This window comes from Xylocopa sonorina, chromosome 6, assembly GCF_050948175.1.
Source record: "Xylocopa sonorina isolate GNS202 chromosome 6, iyXylSono1_principal, whole genome shotgun sequence".
NCBI lineage: Eukaryota > Metazoa > Arthropoda > Insecta > Hymenoptera > Apidae > Xylocopa > Xylocopa sonorina.
Window position 1 is genome coordinate 7,653,201 of NC_135198.1, and position 16,389 is coordinate 7,669,589.

The window sequence follows — 16,389 nt, forward strand, 5'->3', positions numbered from 1 at the left end:
GCTCGATGCGCCTCGAGCCACGGTGAATCGTTTTTCCACCCCGCCTCGAGCCCTTTCGAAACTTCCTTTTCCCAAAACTGGTAAAACTTCCGTCGAGGTCGAGGGATTAGAAGTAAAACGCAGCTGCGATCGGCTTTAACGTTAGAAATTGCGACAGTGGAGGCGTACACATCGATTTGTTGGAAGAAAAAGAAGAAAATGGAAGACGAGCATTCTTTACGCGTATTTCTTCGCGAGATATGGATGGCTCTTGGAAATTGAATCTCTGTAAAAGTACAGAATCTCCATAAGCTGTAATGGCCAACATGCAAATTTGAACCCGCTCGAAACAGCAGGTCTTCCCGCCATATGCTCGAAACCACCCTCTTCATACATCTCATTACCATAAAATAATTACAGTCTAATAAATTTCGACCACCATTAAATAACCCCCGTGTACGTTATTAGGGGCGATAAATAATTATTCGCAGACTGTTACGTTGGCTGGTAACAAATTTTTATAGTTACTCATACAAAGTCATTATTAGGAGATGAATAAATTTGGACGTAATTAATTACCATATAAATACTACAATATATATAATGTTACATTAATACTTTCTCTATACAAAGTTGCCAAAAATTCAACGAAAACATTACCATAAAAACTTCGATACTAACAAGCTCGTTATCAACGGTTATACACGTGTGACGTTACAGATAACGAGTCCAGTGTCAAACCAATAAGAAGCCAATGTCAAGAAAACTTGCGAATGACTCATCACTGCGAACTCGTGAAAATTAGTACGACTTTATTTCGTTCGATATCCTTGCTACAAACCAACTACTAACCAACTAATTCTCCCGCGTTTCATAAATTCGACGAACGCAAGGGTGGAAATATCGTGACACTTTCGCCTGAAGAAAAATTAAGGGAAACAGCACGACAGTGGGTTTTTCGCATCACAGTAGCCAGCGTTAACAAATCGAGAATCAACGCAATTCCATCAGGCAACGTCATCACGCAACATACGCCCACCCCGTCCATTGACATTCTCCTCCGCGTTCATTCAGCCAGGTTCACGCACGAGCGCGCGCGCGCGCGCGCGCAGTGTCGCACGACGATTTATCGAGCGTGTCCACGCATGGCAATGCCGTCGCGGAACTTCTAATTGCCTTTGTCACGGTAGGTACGTGTCGTTCCCGTTGATCACGTCGATACACAAAACGCGACGAACGATCGGCCAGCGCTGCTAAACGACGCTAAACTTCTTATCTGGGGGTACGTAATGGCTGGGCAACTACCAGTGCGAGAACTGCGTCATTCCTGTTAATTCGTAATCCTTTTTGCCGTGAATCGTCGCAGTTATCCTTTTGGGAGAGTATGAGTTTCTTGAGACGAGCCATCCTCTGCACCCTTTGCACCCTCAGCGTCTATAACTGCTTCTGAGGACTTCGCGATCTCCAATCTTTTGCGAATAATTATTATATGGTGTCCTGTGTATGTTTAGGTATTTAATTGTTTAACGATTCATGTGGAAAAATCTGAGTAAGCCTTGACTAATGTATAGCACCCTCTGCACCCTTTGCACCCTGTGCGTCTGTAACTGCCTCTGAGGACCTCGCGATCTCCAATCTTTTACGAATAATTATTATATGGTGTACTGTGTATGTTTAGGTATTTAGTTGTTTAACGATTCATATGGGAAAATCTGATTAAGCCTTGGTTAATATATGGTACGAGGAATAATTGAGACGATGAATGGGACATAATTGTTTTATCGCGCGAGGCAAGATAAAGAAAAAAAAAAAGAAGGATGATAACCGTTCGAGCGATGAAAATTTTATCGAGCCACTTTTCTCTGTTTCCAATGTTCAATGAGATAAGGATGAGTCACTGGGAATTTTCCGTGAATATCGTTCTCTTCGCTGACAATACGCGACGTATTATAGTATTTTTCTATCTTATCCTACGTTCAATTTAATCTTGCCTTCACTTTAGTTTGTATACTGCGGTTTTTACGAACTAACACTATATTTCTATGATAACAATTTCCGTAACTCGAACCAGACGCAATCCTTTCGCTATTCGAAGCACGGAGGAAGCGAAAAGAATTAACCGCGAGGGTGGAAAATAAAAATCGTACTTCTGCCAGCGAAATTTCTACCGAAAGAAACATCATCGTTACACCAGCCGAAATAATCGCCACGCGCGATTAAAACCAACGGAGTATCCGGTAAATTCTCGAGAAAATTCCATCCACCCGCAAACGCGAGCCATAAAACTAGCAGCGAAAAAAGGAGAGGAGAGAAGCTCGCCTACTAATTTCCTTCGCCCCCCTTCGTCTGCACGTCGTTAACGTTTCACAATTTAACAAGATTACTTACGTCGTTTAATTAGGTTGCAACCTCGAGAAATATCTCGGTCAGTGAGGGAAGCACGAAAGAAAAAAAAAAAAAAAAAGAAAAAGCAAAGTAATCGATGGAAAAATTGCGAAGAAAAAAAATAAAAGAACGTAAGGGAGAATTTCAGCGTTCGACGAAACTGTGAACGAGACGAACGAAGAATCCACCCTCTGCAACCCCGTGCTTTAATTAATTGAAGAAAGCTTCCCGCTCGCTTTTGTCGCGTCTCGTTCCTTCGAGGCCGAGCGGAATGTGTATACACGAAGCGAGGCGAGGAAGGAACCGACGAACGGCTAATGAAAATTGAACGCAGGAACTAATGGAACGTATTAATTGGCCCCTGACGTGGAGACTCGTCCCAGATCGATCGCTGAACGCTCTTGATCTAGATTTTAAGGGTGATCGATAGATGCGATCGTTCGAATGCAATCATCGATGACAGTCGCGATTCCACGCGTCGAATTCTGAAGAATGGAATAATTATCATAATAATGGTAACGAACGATGAGAAGGTTTAATGAGGCTGAACGAAGGGGTTGATTTATTAGTTGGCGAACAGTGGCTATCTATGCCGTGGATTATCGAATTAGATAACTTGAATTTGATCGAAATATCTGAAAGTCCATCCTGTTTACTAAGAATACTTCTCTCTTTGATAATCATTCTGATAAATGTTAACCTTCGTATCTAATGTAAAAACACGATGGAATTGTTTCATTGTTTCTCTTTTTTTAAGCGAGACCAAAAAATATTCTTCAGTGATCAGTGAACAGTATGGGCTTCTACCTGATCGAACTGTTTGCCATTTTCTGAGGGACCATGGAAATCTCGGCTCGAACAGGCCACGGGAGCGTACCCAAGCAAATATTGTTTTCGTTTTCTTTGCAATCCAGCTGCTGGACCAGGTAGACAGGTGCCTGGAGCTGGTTTTCGGCTTGCGTTAACACGACCAGATATTTGAGGGTCAATATTCGGTAAAAATTTCCGAATAATTAAATGGACCATCCTCGTGGAATTAATTTACCATTTTTACCTCGCCTCGTATTACAAACATATTCTAAAATATATATTAACGTACAAAACGTATAATTTTAGTACTCTTAAATAATTTAATTTCTACATCGCGTTAAAAAATAACTCTCCAATAAAATAACGTTCTACCGTAACGGAAGTGTTCACCCTGCTCCATTTTAAAGCTCGAAGAAGCCCTCGAGTGGCCTTTTTAATCGACTTCCTCGAGCACAAAAAAACGGTGCGCGTTATTTTAAAGATGTTTATGTAAATGCATCCTCGAAAGGTACGCGCGGTAAAAGCGGAAACCGCCGCGACCGCTTTCTTCAATTTTCCTCGTTCGATGGGGGAAAAAAGGGTCGTGCACGGAATAAATAAATGTTCTCTGTTGAAAGGGCAAACCTTGCTGGGCGAAAAGCGTGCAGGTGCATGTACGTGTGCGCAAGATAAAGTGGAGTCACCGATTCCTCTCTGGCCTGCATATAAGCGCACGGTTACAGCGGGAACCCGCGGTTTTCTTTCGCGAGCGGCCGTGTTGCTCTTTGTTTAAACAGCCGCGTACACACGCGCGGATGGAAATAAAATTGCTGCCGCTAGAACGGGACCGTGTTTGTACGTTAGAGCAAAGAGCCCGCTGTTTTCATCGCGTTTATATTGTTAATAAAACGACGCCCTTCGATGGAAAGCATTCTCGCGTGTGCTTAAACTGAGCTCGTCAGTTTCCTCGCAATTGAAAATCCTGTTTTTTCCTTTCTTGTCATCGTTGTTCGCAGAAATATCGATAATGAGCACGATACGAAAAATTCATATATTTACTGTTAATAATAGAATTAGTTAGATAAAATAGTTCGAGTCTTCAATGTAATTTTGTATTATTTTCGGGATATATTGCTGGAAATATTTCCAGAGGTAAAAGAGTTCTTTTCAGAGAGGCTCGTGTTAGTTTATCCAATTGCTTTTATTATTTTCGAAAGAGTCGTGTATTTGGAGCTTAAGCGTCCCATATTTTCTATGTTAAATTCTGCAGGACATTCTGGCCATTGTACAGCATGAAAAAAAAATTCATTTCGCTCATAAATATTCCATTTATTCACCAAGCTCGTAACAATCCCCGGGAGGAATTCTAAAGAACGCCCCGCGGGAGGGAAAATTCCAGCAAGGGCAGATTAGTTTTTAATTAAACGCCGTCACCAGCCTCGATTCATCACGTTGCATCGAGCACGTACCTTATGAAAACGGAATCGTTCTCGTGCAATTTTTACCATTACCAGCGCCCAACAACCGAATCCATCAAAATGACGAATTGAACAGACAGTTTACCTATTTCTACGATAGATCGCTTGCTCGAAGCCATCGATTTTTCTATCGACGCGCGATTATCCAAAAAAGAAATACTCTCAATGTTTCGATACAAAATTAATTTTATTTTAAATCATTTAAATAATATTTCGAACAGTGTTAGTCCAGAAGAACGAATGAAAACTACACGACAAAGGGTTGAAAACTCGCACCAGTTCCAGCTGGTGTCTCTCGACGAGCAGAGATCGTTCCCTTCGATCTTTGGCATTCTCTTCAAATATAGAACACGAGAGTGGTAATAAAGTTTTCTTTGAACTCGCCACCTACAACGTTTTGACCTTTAATGAGCCGAAATGAACGAACCAAACGAGAAAAGGAAATCTCTATCGAGAGATTTCCAAGGTAGAACTCTAATCGCTTGAAACATGCACCAAAGCCTCAACCAACCACCCCTACCAGATGAAAACAGTCCACGTTCTTTTCTACAATTCTCCACGCTCGAAACCACGCTCAACCTCCGCAGCTGGCTTCTAAATAATTGCAAACAGTAATCATAAATAATTTCGCGACCTCATTATAATTCTTCGCACGACGCCAAGGCACGCGTCGCTCACTGTAATAAAACTTGTTCCACTATTTCACTTTCTTCGCGAATAACCAAGAAAAAATCACAGAAGAAAATCACAGCAACTCTCGTGTTTTTTCTTATCGTAGCATCGAAAAGATCGCGCAGAGGGTATCAAAGAAATTATTTTTCACAGCTCTTCATCCCTTAACCGAGGAAGAACTTCGATCTTTGACTCTCGAAGCGAGCCCCGCTTCTCTCGATGATCATCGAGGCTAAACGGGTCAAGGTGGTGTCGGGACACGCGAAAAACGATTTAATAAAAGTCCACAGCTTTTCGTTTCCACGATGGCTCGAGTGCTTCGTTGGTCGATTCGAAAAATTCATTAATGCCAGCCTTTTGACACGAACGTTCCACCGTCGAGTCGATGAAAAAAACGTTTGGTAGTTCGTCGTTCTCGATCGTTGGTCCCGCCATTCTTCCGTGTTACGTAATCGATGGAAGAAACGACGTCGAGTCTGAATAGTTGATCGCGCCAAGAGCGATCGTACGCGTAGATTGCCATGCAAAGATGACAGGAACGATGATGGGGTGGCGAATCACGATACAGCGATCGATCGAGGCGATAAAGACCAGTTTGCTGTGGCTTGATAACCGACGATCGACGTCGCGCGTGAACCAACGCGTTGCAACCCTTCCAAGTTCGAGGGACGGTAACGCGAGAGGGTAAGCGTGGATCGATAACGCTACTGTGAAGAAGGGATCAACGAATTACTATCGTGGAGGGAACGTGTAACTTTTATCAGACGTGTTCGATCGGAAATAATTTCCTTTCAAATTGCTACGATTCGTGGAATACTTTGGAGTTTACGTTTCTTTTTTTTAAATGCTATATTTTATCAAAGGGAAAATCTGTGTCGTTTACATTTCTATGGAAATAATATTCGAAGGAAGTAGAAGATTTTCGAATACAATTTTTTGGACGAAACCTTCGCTGATGTTAAGAATTTTTTTTTTTTAAATAAAACACAATTTTTGTTCAAAATCAATGTTAAGGGTGGGTCACGCGTGTCTACGTGCTTGTGCGGAAAATGTTAACAAACACGAGCATCGCGAGGGTTGTCCTTCGTGAAAATTAATCCCGTGATGAATCCCAGCGAACTCGCTCGCTCGGAAGACTGGCTGGCGGTTTATATTTTTGGAACGTACCCTGCCATCGGAGGATATTTGCTCCCATCTTGAGTTTTCGAGTGGTGCGTTATTTTTTAACACACCACTCGGGGTGATTCCGTCGTGGTGCAGTGGGAACCGAGTTAAGAAGGGGCAAGTATACGCGCGCTTCTTCTCAAGAGCGACTAAATTATCCAACGTGTTCGCGTTTCTAATTTTAAAACCGTATCTGCATCCTCCTTCTGTATTTTTAAGTCACATATTCGTTTCATCCAACAAAACGTTCGATCTTCGAGAAATAAACGAGCAAAAAATCCAAGTGTTTAAGTCCAAATAATTTATTTGTAATTATTACTGGGCCCATGTAGATTTCATGCATCGATATCACCTAAATAATTGTACTTTATAGCACGTATGATCGTAATTCGATTTGTTTCCTGCTGTTTTTCGACGTCCAAGTTATATTCCCAATGAAATTTCGAAGTTCGTCCCGGATAAGAGAGTTTCTCGCGCGACCAGTTTGCAACACGATCAATCAAAGCTTCTTACTGGCTGCTCGAGTTGTCGTTAACATCGACGTACAACTGGAGGTACTAATAATATAATGAACTTTTTATCTGGTAATAAATTTCGCCACGATCGACTTCTCCGTAACTGGCTTTATTATCGACGAATCGAAGTTTCTTTCTGTGTTTCTCTCCGAGTGTTGTTCCAAGCACCTTCTGCTTTCAGAAAGTCTGGCAACTTTGTGCGTTTCTGGTTCAGATCGCGAAATCGAGGGTACCTAATACTTTCATTGGTATAACGAGCAATAATTTCTGAAAGGATCTGCTCGTTGTATCACGAGTGCTTCGACTTAGTAACGCGAGTCAGAAACTTGTACAGTTTAACAAATTTTTATTCGTTTAGTTTTTTTGTTAAATTAAATAAAATTCATTTGAGAGTTTTACGATTCCATTGCTGGAACAAATGTTTGCTTTCTCTTTAATAAATATTTCTTGTATATTTTTGGGAGCAATTTAAAAGGACTTTTCAGGAAAATTATTCAGCTGTTTCCATCATCGTTATTTTACACGCCAAGTGATATATTGTTCATTCTGAAAGTCAGAACGATACGAGCAACTAATCACTGATAATGCTTATCAGCGCTACAAAATTCCATTATTTTTTTGCTCTATCTCCTCGATAAAATTTAAAGTACAGCGACAAGAGGCGCCACGAGCCGCGCAATAAGAATTGAAATCCACGATTTTAGTCTACGAAAATTCGATGAGACGACAGAACAGAAAAGACTCGAATCAGCCAAATAATTGTGAATGCAAATACGTAACGCCACGCTAATCATATACGCTTGAGAAGATCATTAGACGCGATCGTGAAGTCATACGAAACAAACATAATTACGTAACACGCGGTATTCAGCATGAATCGCGCAAAATCGATTTAAAACTCGTTATGAATCTTCGAAAAATTCAGCTGACGAACGCGTTAAATGTCCAACCTCGAACGACCACGATTTCTCACTTAACACGAGTCACCAGCAGCCGCTGATAAAAAAATCTGAAAACCTCGCAAACGATTCTTTTTTTTGAATGAAACTCGAGGATAGCGATATTTTTCAAGGATGACGCTTATGTAAAATAGCCAGGGGGCTGAGCTCGCGATCGATTGATTTATGATAGCCACGTGAGACACACGGTTGTGACGTTTTCGAAGTTACTCATCGCTTCTTAGATCGACGAATTCTACTCGATCGACGTATTCACACGAACTCTACTGCTTTTCATCTTTACTGATAATCAAAAAATCGATTGTAGACACGCGTTTCCTGTCCGTATCACAAGTACAAAGTACCGTTGCAACAGAAGACGAAAAATATGGTGCATTGTGTATTCACACGAACTCTACTGCTTTTCATCTTTACTGATAACCAAAAAATCGACTGTAGACACGCGTTTCCTGTTCGTATCGCATCCTCGAGAGTCGCGACGCTGTTTGACGCGACTCTAAAAGGCGTCTCGGACGTCCGCGTTATTCGAGCGCGGAAACCGCGAAGCTTTGAACCCGCGCGAAACCTACCGCGCGATCCTTGGCCCAGATATTCCGCACGTGATCGAACGCTTGGTCAGCGTTTCCACGTAATCGAGCGAGCCTCGTTATAGGATGAGAAAGAAAGAGAGAGAGAGAGAGACAGGGAGAAAAGGGTAACGCAAAGTGGAAGGCGACGTATCGATGGATCGCGATGGAAAATCGACGCAAACGGGACTAGGATGAAAGAGAGAGAGAAAGAGAGAGAGAGAGAGAAGGGTAACGCAAAGGGGGAGGCGACGTATCGATGGATCGCGATGGAAAATCGACGCGAACGGGACTCCACCGATTCATCGACTCGGTTGCAACCCCTTTGACACGCGAGGCTCGAAAGGGGAGTATCGAGTGTCGTTTGAAATCGTCGACAGTGTCGCATCTCCAAGTGCATTTGCCACGATGGTCAAGAAAAAAATAGCTATACCATTGACCCTCTAACACGATGCTTCGTGGGCACATAATGGAGTTAATATCGAGACAAAAATGGCCATCTTCGTGTTGCACAACTGAGCGACCCTTCTATCCTTGTATAGCAGAATCGACGGTGTTAAAATGACATTTTAAATGTAGTGCTTGAGGGAGATGATTTTTTAGGTGAAAATGAAAAAATGAGAAGAGCAGGAAATTTGAAGAAAGTAACGATCAGAGTGCATCGATCGATGCCACTCGAGCTTTGAACTGGAGCCTGTTGATAATCGTGTTATTAGAGACTGGCCTTAGTGTGCCATCATCGTCATCGATCTGAAGAACTTTTCTCGCGATACTTGGCACATACTTCGATGGAGTGTCGTTCTATAGATAATGACAGTAGAATCGAGAGTTAATTCCACGCCTCGAATCTCCAAAAATTGGTAAACGCGCTACTGTCGATCGATCCATAAGTTTTCATACGATAAACGTAAAGTGACACTCTGGTATCAATCCTTTGAAATGAAGCTCTTATAAGGTCCTATCGAGGTCTTGTAAAATTATAATTAATTGCATTACGAATCAGTGTAATGTGTAAAATAATTTTCCTTCGAATTCTGAGTGTTCAAAGCTTAACTGTGTTTCCATTGAAAAACGGAGAATTGGATACGTTCGAGAAGGCAAATCCTGTGCGTCATCCGGAAATGGATGGCGTGGCGTCCAAAATGGTAGCCCTTCGCAGCCCTATGTTTAGTCGAACTCGACGTGCAGGAAGCAGAGTTTCATTTCAACAGCAATTTCTGTATATAATACGAGTACAGATGAAACGGAATGATTTAAACTGTTTCATTTTTATAACAACGTCGATTGAGTAATTTATCGGCGAGCACTCGAGATAAAGCTTTAATGTAGACTCTAATCTGTTGGTCCGATGTGTAGATATAAACCATTTCTATACACGCCAAACTCTTATGGCATTCGCGTAAAAGTACGTATTTATTAAAACCAATCGTAACGAATTCGCATAACTGATAACATTCGAGTGGTGCAATAAACGGTTGCAGTCCTGCGTATTATCAGCTTGTAATGCTACAATCATCTAACTTTGGTTACCATTATGAGAAACTAAATCGAGCAAACTTCAAAGCTTTGGAATCATCGAACAATAGTACTATCCTGAACGAAGTGATAATTTCTCAGATAATATAGTGATTGATAAGAACTATTTATACACTGGTCAATTAGAATTTTTATTGATCAAATTCTGCTGTACACCAAAATAAAATCATCATACATTTTAAATACATTTTCACTGAAGAAGTTGCACAGAAATAAATAATCTCGATTGGTTCTGCTCGAAGAGAAGCTGCGCCAACTTACAGCATTACAACGTTGCTCAATAAACGCAACTGTTGATGACTCAATTTTCGAACGAATTCGAAAATTTCGCGGACACCAAACTAAAATCGTCATACATTTTAAATACATTTTCACTGAAGAAGTTGCACAGAAATAAATAATCTCGATTGGTTCTGCTCGAAAAGAAGCTGCGCCAACTTACAGCATTACAAAGCTGCTCAATAAACGCAAACGTTGATGACTGAATTTTCGAACGAATTCGATAATTTCGCGGACACCAAAATAAAATCATCATACATTTTAAATACATTTTCACTGAAGAAGTTGCACAGAAATAAATAATCTCGATTGGTTCTGCTCGAAAAGAAGCTGCGCCAAAGTACAGTATTACAACTCAATAAACGCAAATGTTGATGACTCAATTTTCGAACGAATTCGAAAATTTCGCGGACGAACGTCGCGTGCGCGGAACGCGCTGCCGCCATAACAGTCTGGCCATCTGACAGCGGGTATCCGCGTGTAAAAGTCACGGGCAATGGCAACGGCGCTGCGTTAATGGCGGTTTTTCGCGATCAACGTGCGCACGGTTAACGATACACCGATTACGAGGTGAGCAGCGTTACGTCAACGCAGATCCGTTGACAGACGAGCACGCGTGCCCACCTGCGCCTCTCGTCAACCGACTCGACACGGCTACCAGCTCTCTCGAAGGACAGCAGACGAAGTGACAGACAAAAGCGGAAGAGGAGAGGTTTCGACACCTGTCAGCTGTGCTCTCCCAAAAGAAACGGGCAAACAAACAAAAAACTAAACCCAATGCGCTGCATCGACTGCCTTTCTTCCTGACGCGACTCAGCTCGATTGGAGCGCGCGTATAATCGCGCGACAAGGTGACTCGTAAACGTCACTGTCGCGTTATCGCCTCCACCTGCTCGTTAAACTGCACTCGCGATCCATCCGTCGATGCGACTATCTTCAGTGATAGAAAAATCGAAGGCGAAGGAACAGATCCGCGATTCGAGGCATCCTCGATCGACTCGACTCTTCTTTTCTCTCGAGCGCGATGAAACGCGGAAGTAGGATCGCAGCGGAGCCGATTCGACTGTCTACGATGATAGAAAAATCGCGCACAAAAAGGCGACGAGGGAACAGATCCGCGATTCGAGGCATTCTCGATCAATTCGACGACTCTTTCTTTTTCCTCGAGCGCGATAAAACGCGGAAGTAGGATCGCAGCGGAGCGGATTCGACTCGAGGGGCGTCGGGGAATCCCACAGGGGAACCGTCGCGCGTCGAGTCGAGTTCGATCGATCGAAATTCGATGCTCGAAGGTCGTCGCGAGTAACGTCACAGTCGTAGAGCATTTTGGTCACATGTTTGCTCCTCTTTGTCACGCGGTTTTACCGTGCGCGACGCGACAGCCTCCGCGAAGGAGGAAGAACGCGACGGAGATTTTAACGGAGGGCCACTCGCCTCGAGTGTCGCGAGGACCAGCCAGCGACGAACATATTCGACGATCCCAACGAAACTCCCCCTCTCGAAGAGCAGAGTTCGTGCCTCGAAACAAAGAGAGCCAAAGTGGCGAACGAAGGATTCAACTGGTAAACACCGGAGAAGTAGGTCTCGTAGAACGCGGAGGAGGCCCTCGTCCTCGATCCACGCTACCTTTTCACCAGAGAGACAAAAGCAGCGATGCGATCGCGCGATAAGAGAAACGTAAGGCGATAACGAGGGCTCGTATCCGCGTACCAGGTGAGAGATCGCGCGAGCCTCGACGGAGGGGGGTAGGAGGAGGCGAAGAAACGCACGCGAACGTCACTGTCAAAACGTACGCCGATCGTTTGAACGGTGTCGAAGGTCGATTTCGAAATCGCCAGCCGATAAATTAATGCGCTCTGTGACTGCTCCAGCGTCAGCGTTTCGCCTGCGAATCGAAGAGCAGAGAAGAGAGACGATGAGGACTGATGCTTTTTTAGTTTCCTCTCTGTTTTTTTTTTTTTTTTTTTGGTTTCGTTTCTTTGTTTTTCTCAGGGGCTACGTACCTCTGCGATTGAACGGCCGGACCCGAACGGCAACCTTTATTTTATCCGTAGCCATGATTTTCACACCGGTAACGCGGCACTGTACTTCCCCCCGTGCACAATGAACTGGTTCGATGCGCTTACGTTTTGCACAGATACGATATTCACACGATCGTCATAGCGCTACATCATTCCTCAGCCCATACCGCGAACTTTTCATCCTCTCAAACGGCACTACGTCTCACCGAGCCCATGACACACTTCGCCATATTGCTTGTAGCTCGCCGTGCGCCAGACGACGTGAGTCCTATCGAGTGGACGCGCTTCCCGGAACTGCCGCCAGGAACGCTGCGGAGCGTCGAGTCCTGTGACGTCACGGGTCCTGCGAATCGACATCTGGCGGACGCGGCTCGAACGAGAGTGCCGCGAGACATCGATCGATGGGAGCGTTCGAGCCTCTTAGCGCGATTTTGAAATGCCTGCGCGCGGACGCGAGGCGATTTTATTTTACCTTTTTCTTCTTCCTTTGGCGAGCATTGCACGCGTAAGAGCGCGATTTTAAAATGCCTGCGTGGGGCGCGAGGCGATTTTATTTTACCTTTTTCTTCTTCCTTTGGCGAGCATTACACGCGTAAGAGCGCGATTTTAAAATGCCTGCGTGAGGACGCGAGGCGATTTTATCTCACCTTTCTCTTCTTTCCTTTCTCCTTTCTTGCACGCGTAATTTGTTGTCCTCGTTCGTTAGCTTATCTTGATTTGGATAAGAACGAACGAGGGAGGAGAAAACGAAGTGGTTTTGTGGAGGAATAAGTTTGTTCGATATACAAGTGGAAGTATTGTAGTTCGAGGACTGTGCGAGTTACTTTGGAGATCGTCTCTTTAGTTTATATGGTAATATGGTATATTGAAATTTGATGGAGCGCTTCGTATGAGAAGTATGCTGAAGTGGGAGTGTATTGATTAGCTAATTGTTCTTTTCTTTTTGTTAGAGGTGTTAGCAGAGGGCAGATGTGGAACTTTAAGTATGGATGAAGTTTGAGAAGATATCTTGGACCCATCGACATTATTTTAAATTTCTTCAATTGAAGAAGAGAGAGGGAAATAAAGAAGAAGAAGTAAGGCGAAAGGAATAGAGAAGACAGCTGTGCATTATATTATCAGCTTCGTATCATCGTATATTACTCTTAATTATAGTTTAGTGCAATATATTATATTATATTTAGTCATAATTCAATTGTAATACAATTATATTGTAATTTAATGTATATTCGATTAATTTCACTGAATAAATTACTTATTTAAATGAAATTGAACATGTTTCATCATTTACCTTCAACTCTACCTACTCCTCTTCCCTACCATCTTCATCGTAAAGCGAGGACGCTCTCCTTACTTGCCATTTCCTGGAAAATGACGTCAATACTAATAATCGCGAAAATTCCTGGAATTCTCGATGACGTCATTTCCAAGAAGTGGCACGTTCGGATACCTCCTCACAACTTATGTTCTCCTGATACAAAGTCGAAAAATCGGGTTTTCGATCGAGAAATTTGGAATTTTGCCATGTGATGACGTCATAGGAGGTATCGGCAATTCCAGGAATTCTCGATGACGTCATTTCCAAGAAGTGGCACTATTCGGATACCTCCTATGACGTCATGTTCTCCTGATACATTGTCGATTTTTCCAACAAAATCTCGAAAATCCGACTTTGTATCAGGAGAACATGACGTCATAGGAGGTATCCGAATAGTGCCAGTTCTTGGAAATGACGTCATCAGAAATTCCAGGAATTTCGGCGATTCCTGGAAGTGACGTCATTTTCCTGGAAGTGGCACGAATACCTCCTCACTACTTATATTCTCCTGATACATTGTCGATTTTTCCAACAAAATCTCGAAAATCCGACTTTGTATCAGGAGAACATGACGTCATAGGAGGTATGCGCGCCACTTCCAGGAAAATGACGTCACTTCCAAGAATCGCCAAAATTCCAGGAATTCTTGATGACGTCATTTCCAGGAAGTGGCACTATTCGGATACCTCCTATGACGTCATGTTCTCCTGATACATTGCCGATTTTTCCAACAAAATCTCGAAAATCCGACTTTGTATCAGGAGAACATGACGTCATAGGAGGTATCCGAATAGTGCCACTTCCTGGAAATGACGTCATCAGAAATTCCAGGAATTTCGGCGATTCTTGGAAGTGACGTCATTTTCCTGGAAGTGGCACGAATACCTCCTCACTACTTATGTTCTCCTGATACATTGCCCATTTTTCCAACAAAATCTTGAAAAATCGACTTTGTATCAGGAGAACATAAGTAGTGAGGAGGTATGCGCGCCACTTCCAGGAATATGACGTCACTTCCAGGAATCGCCGAAATTCCTGGAATTTCTGATGACGTCATTTCCAGGAAGTGGCACTATTCGGATACCTCCTATGACGTCATGTTCTCCTGATACAAAGTCGGATTTTCGAGATTTTGTTGGAAAAATCGGCAATGTATCAGGAGAATATAAGTAATGAGGAGGTATGCGCGCCACTTCCAGGAATATGACGTCACTTCCAGGAATCGTCGAAATTCCAGGAATTCTCGATGACGTCATTTCCAGTAAGTGGCACTATTCGGATACCTCCTATGACGTCATGTTCTCCTGATACAAATTCGGATTTTCGAGATTTTGTTGGAAAAATCGGCAATGTATCAGGAGAACATGACGTCATAGGAGGTATCCGAATAGTGCCACTTCCTGGAAATGACGTCATCAAGAATTCCTGGAATTGCCGATATTTCCTATGACGTCATCACATGGCAAAATTCGGAATTTTTCGATCGAGAACCCAATTTTTCGACTTTGTATCAGGAGAACATAAGTAGTGAGGAGGTATGCGTGCCACTTCCAGGAAAATGACGTCACTTCCAGGAATCGCCAAAATTCCTGGAATTTCTGATGACGTCATTTCCAAGAACTGGCACTATTCGGATACCTCCTATGACGTCATGTTCTCCTGATACAAAGTCGGATTTTCGAGATTTTGTTGGAAAAATCGGCAATGTATCAGGAGAACATGACGTCATAGGAGGTATCCGAATAGTGCCTCTTCTTGGAAATGACGTCATCAAGAATTCCTGGAATTGCCGATATTTCCTATGACGTCATCACATGGCAAAATTCGGAATTTTTCGATCGAAAACCCAATTTTTCGACTTTGTATCAGGAGAATATAAGTAATGAGGAGGTATGCGTGCCACTTCCAGGAAAATGACGTCACTTCCAGGAATCGCCAAAATTCCTGGAATTTCTGATGACGTCATTTCCAAGAACTGGCACTATTCGGATACCTCCTATGACGTCATGTTCTCCTGATACAAAGTCGGATTTTCGAGATTTTGTTGGAAAAATCGGCAATGTATCAGGAGAACATGACGTCATAGGAGGTATCCGAATAGTGCCACTTCCTGGAAATGACGTCATCGAGAATTCTTGGAATTTCGGCGATTCTCGGAAATGACGTCATTTTCCAAGAATTGGCGACTCTTTAGAGAAGAGGCGCCAAGGCTTAGAACTTTGAAATAATTTTACAGTGAATCAGGGCAATTTTTAGGAGATGCCATCGTTTAGGAATGGGAGGGATGAGGTTGTTAAATGAATAGACAATAATTAATTAATAATGGCTAAACATTTATTGAAACTTAAAGGGTATACAAGCTACAGAAGTGTTCTTACAAGCTAATTGTTATAAACTATCTCTATAAACAATACATACATCTTATATTACTAATACTTACAAGCTAATTGTTATAAACTATCTCTATAATCAATACATACATCTTATATTACTAAAACTTATGAACTATTGTTATAAACTATCTCTATAAGCAGTACATACATCTTATACTACTAAAATTTACAAGCTAATTGTTATAAACTATCTCTACAAGCAATACATTCATCTTATATTACTAAAACTTACAAACTAAACCTTATTAGCTAATTTTTATAAACTATTTGTAAAAGATAAACGTCGATTAAACTATTCTTCTTTAAAGAGAGGGATCCTTCATTGGGAGACGGAG

The 16,389-nt window shown here is 42.5% G+C and overlaps 2 protein-coding genes across 8 annotated transcripts in view; one reads left to right on the top strand and one right to left on the bottom strand.

Moving 5' to 3' along the window:
- The window catches only part of LOC143424602 (kinesin-like protein KIF13A), a 160,394-nt gene extending 147,684 nt beyond the window's left edge, over positions 1–12,710 (bottom strand). For 3 of the 7 annotated variants that reach the window (XM_076896756.1, XM_076896752.1, XM_076896753.1), the window contains exon 1: positions 12,326–12,705. In XM_076896756.1, coding sequence (XP_076752871.1) covers positions 12,326–12,380 — 55 coding nt within the window. In that variant the 5' untranslated portion in view covers positions 12,381–12,705. Of the gene's footprint in view, positions 1–12,325 lie in introns of all 7 variants that reach the window. The other 4 variants (XM_076896751.1, XM_076896750.1, XM_076896755.1 and 1 more) reach the window with 3 other exon arrangements.
- The window catches only part of Mrpl41 (mitochondrial ribosomal protein L41), a 186,772-nt gene that overhangs the window by 26,010 nt on the left and 144,373 nt on the right, over positions 1–16,389 (top strand). The gene's annotated exons all lie outside the window — the stretch shown is intronic.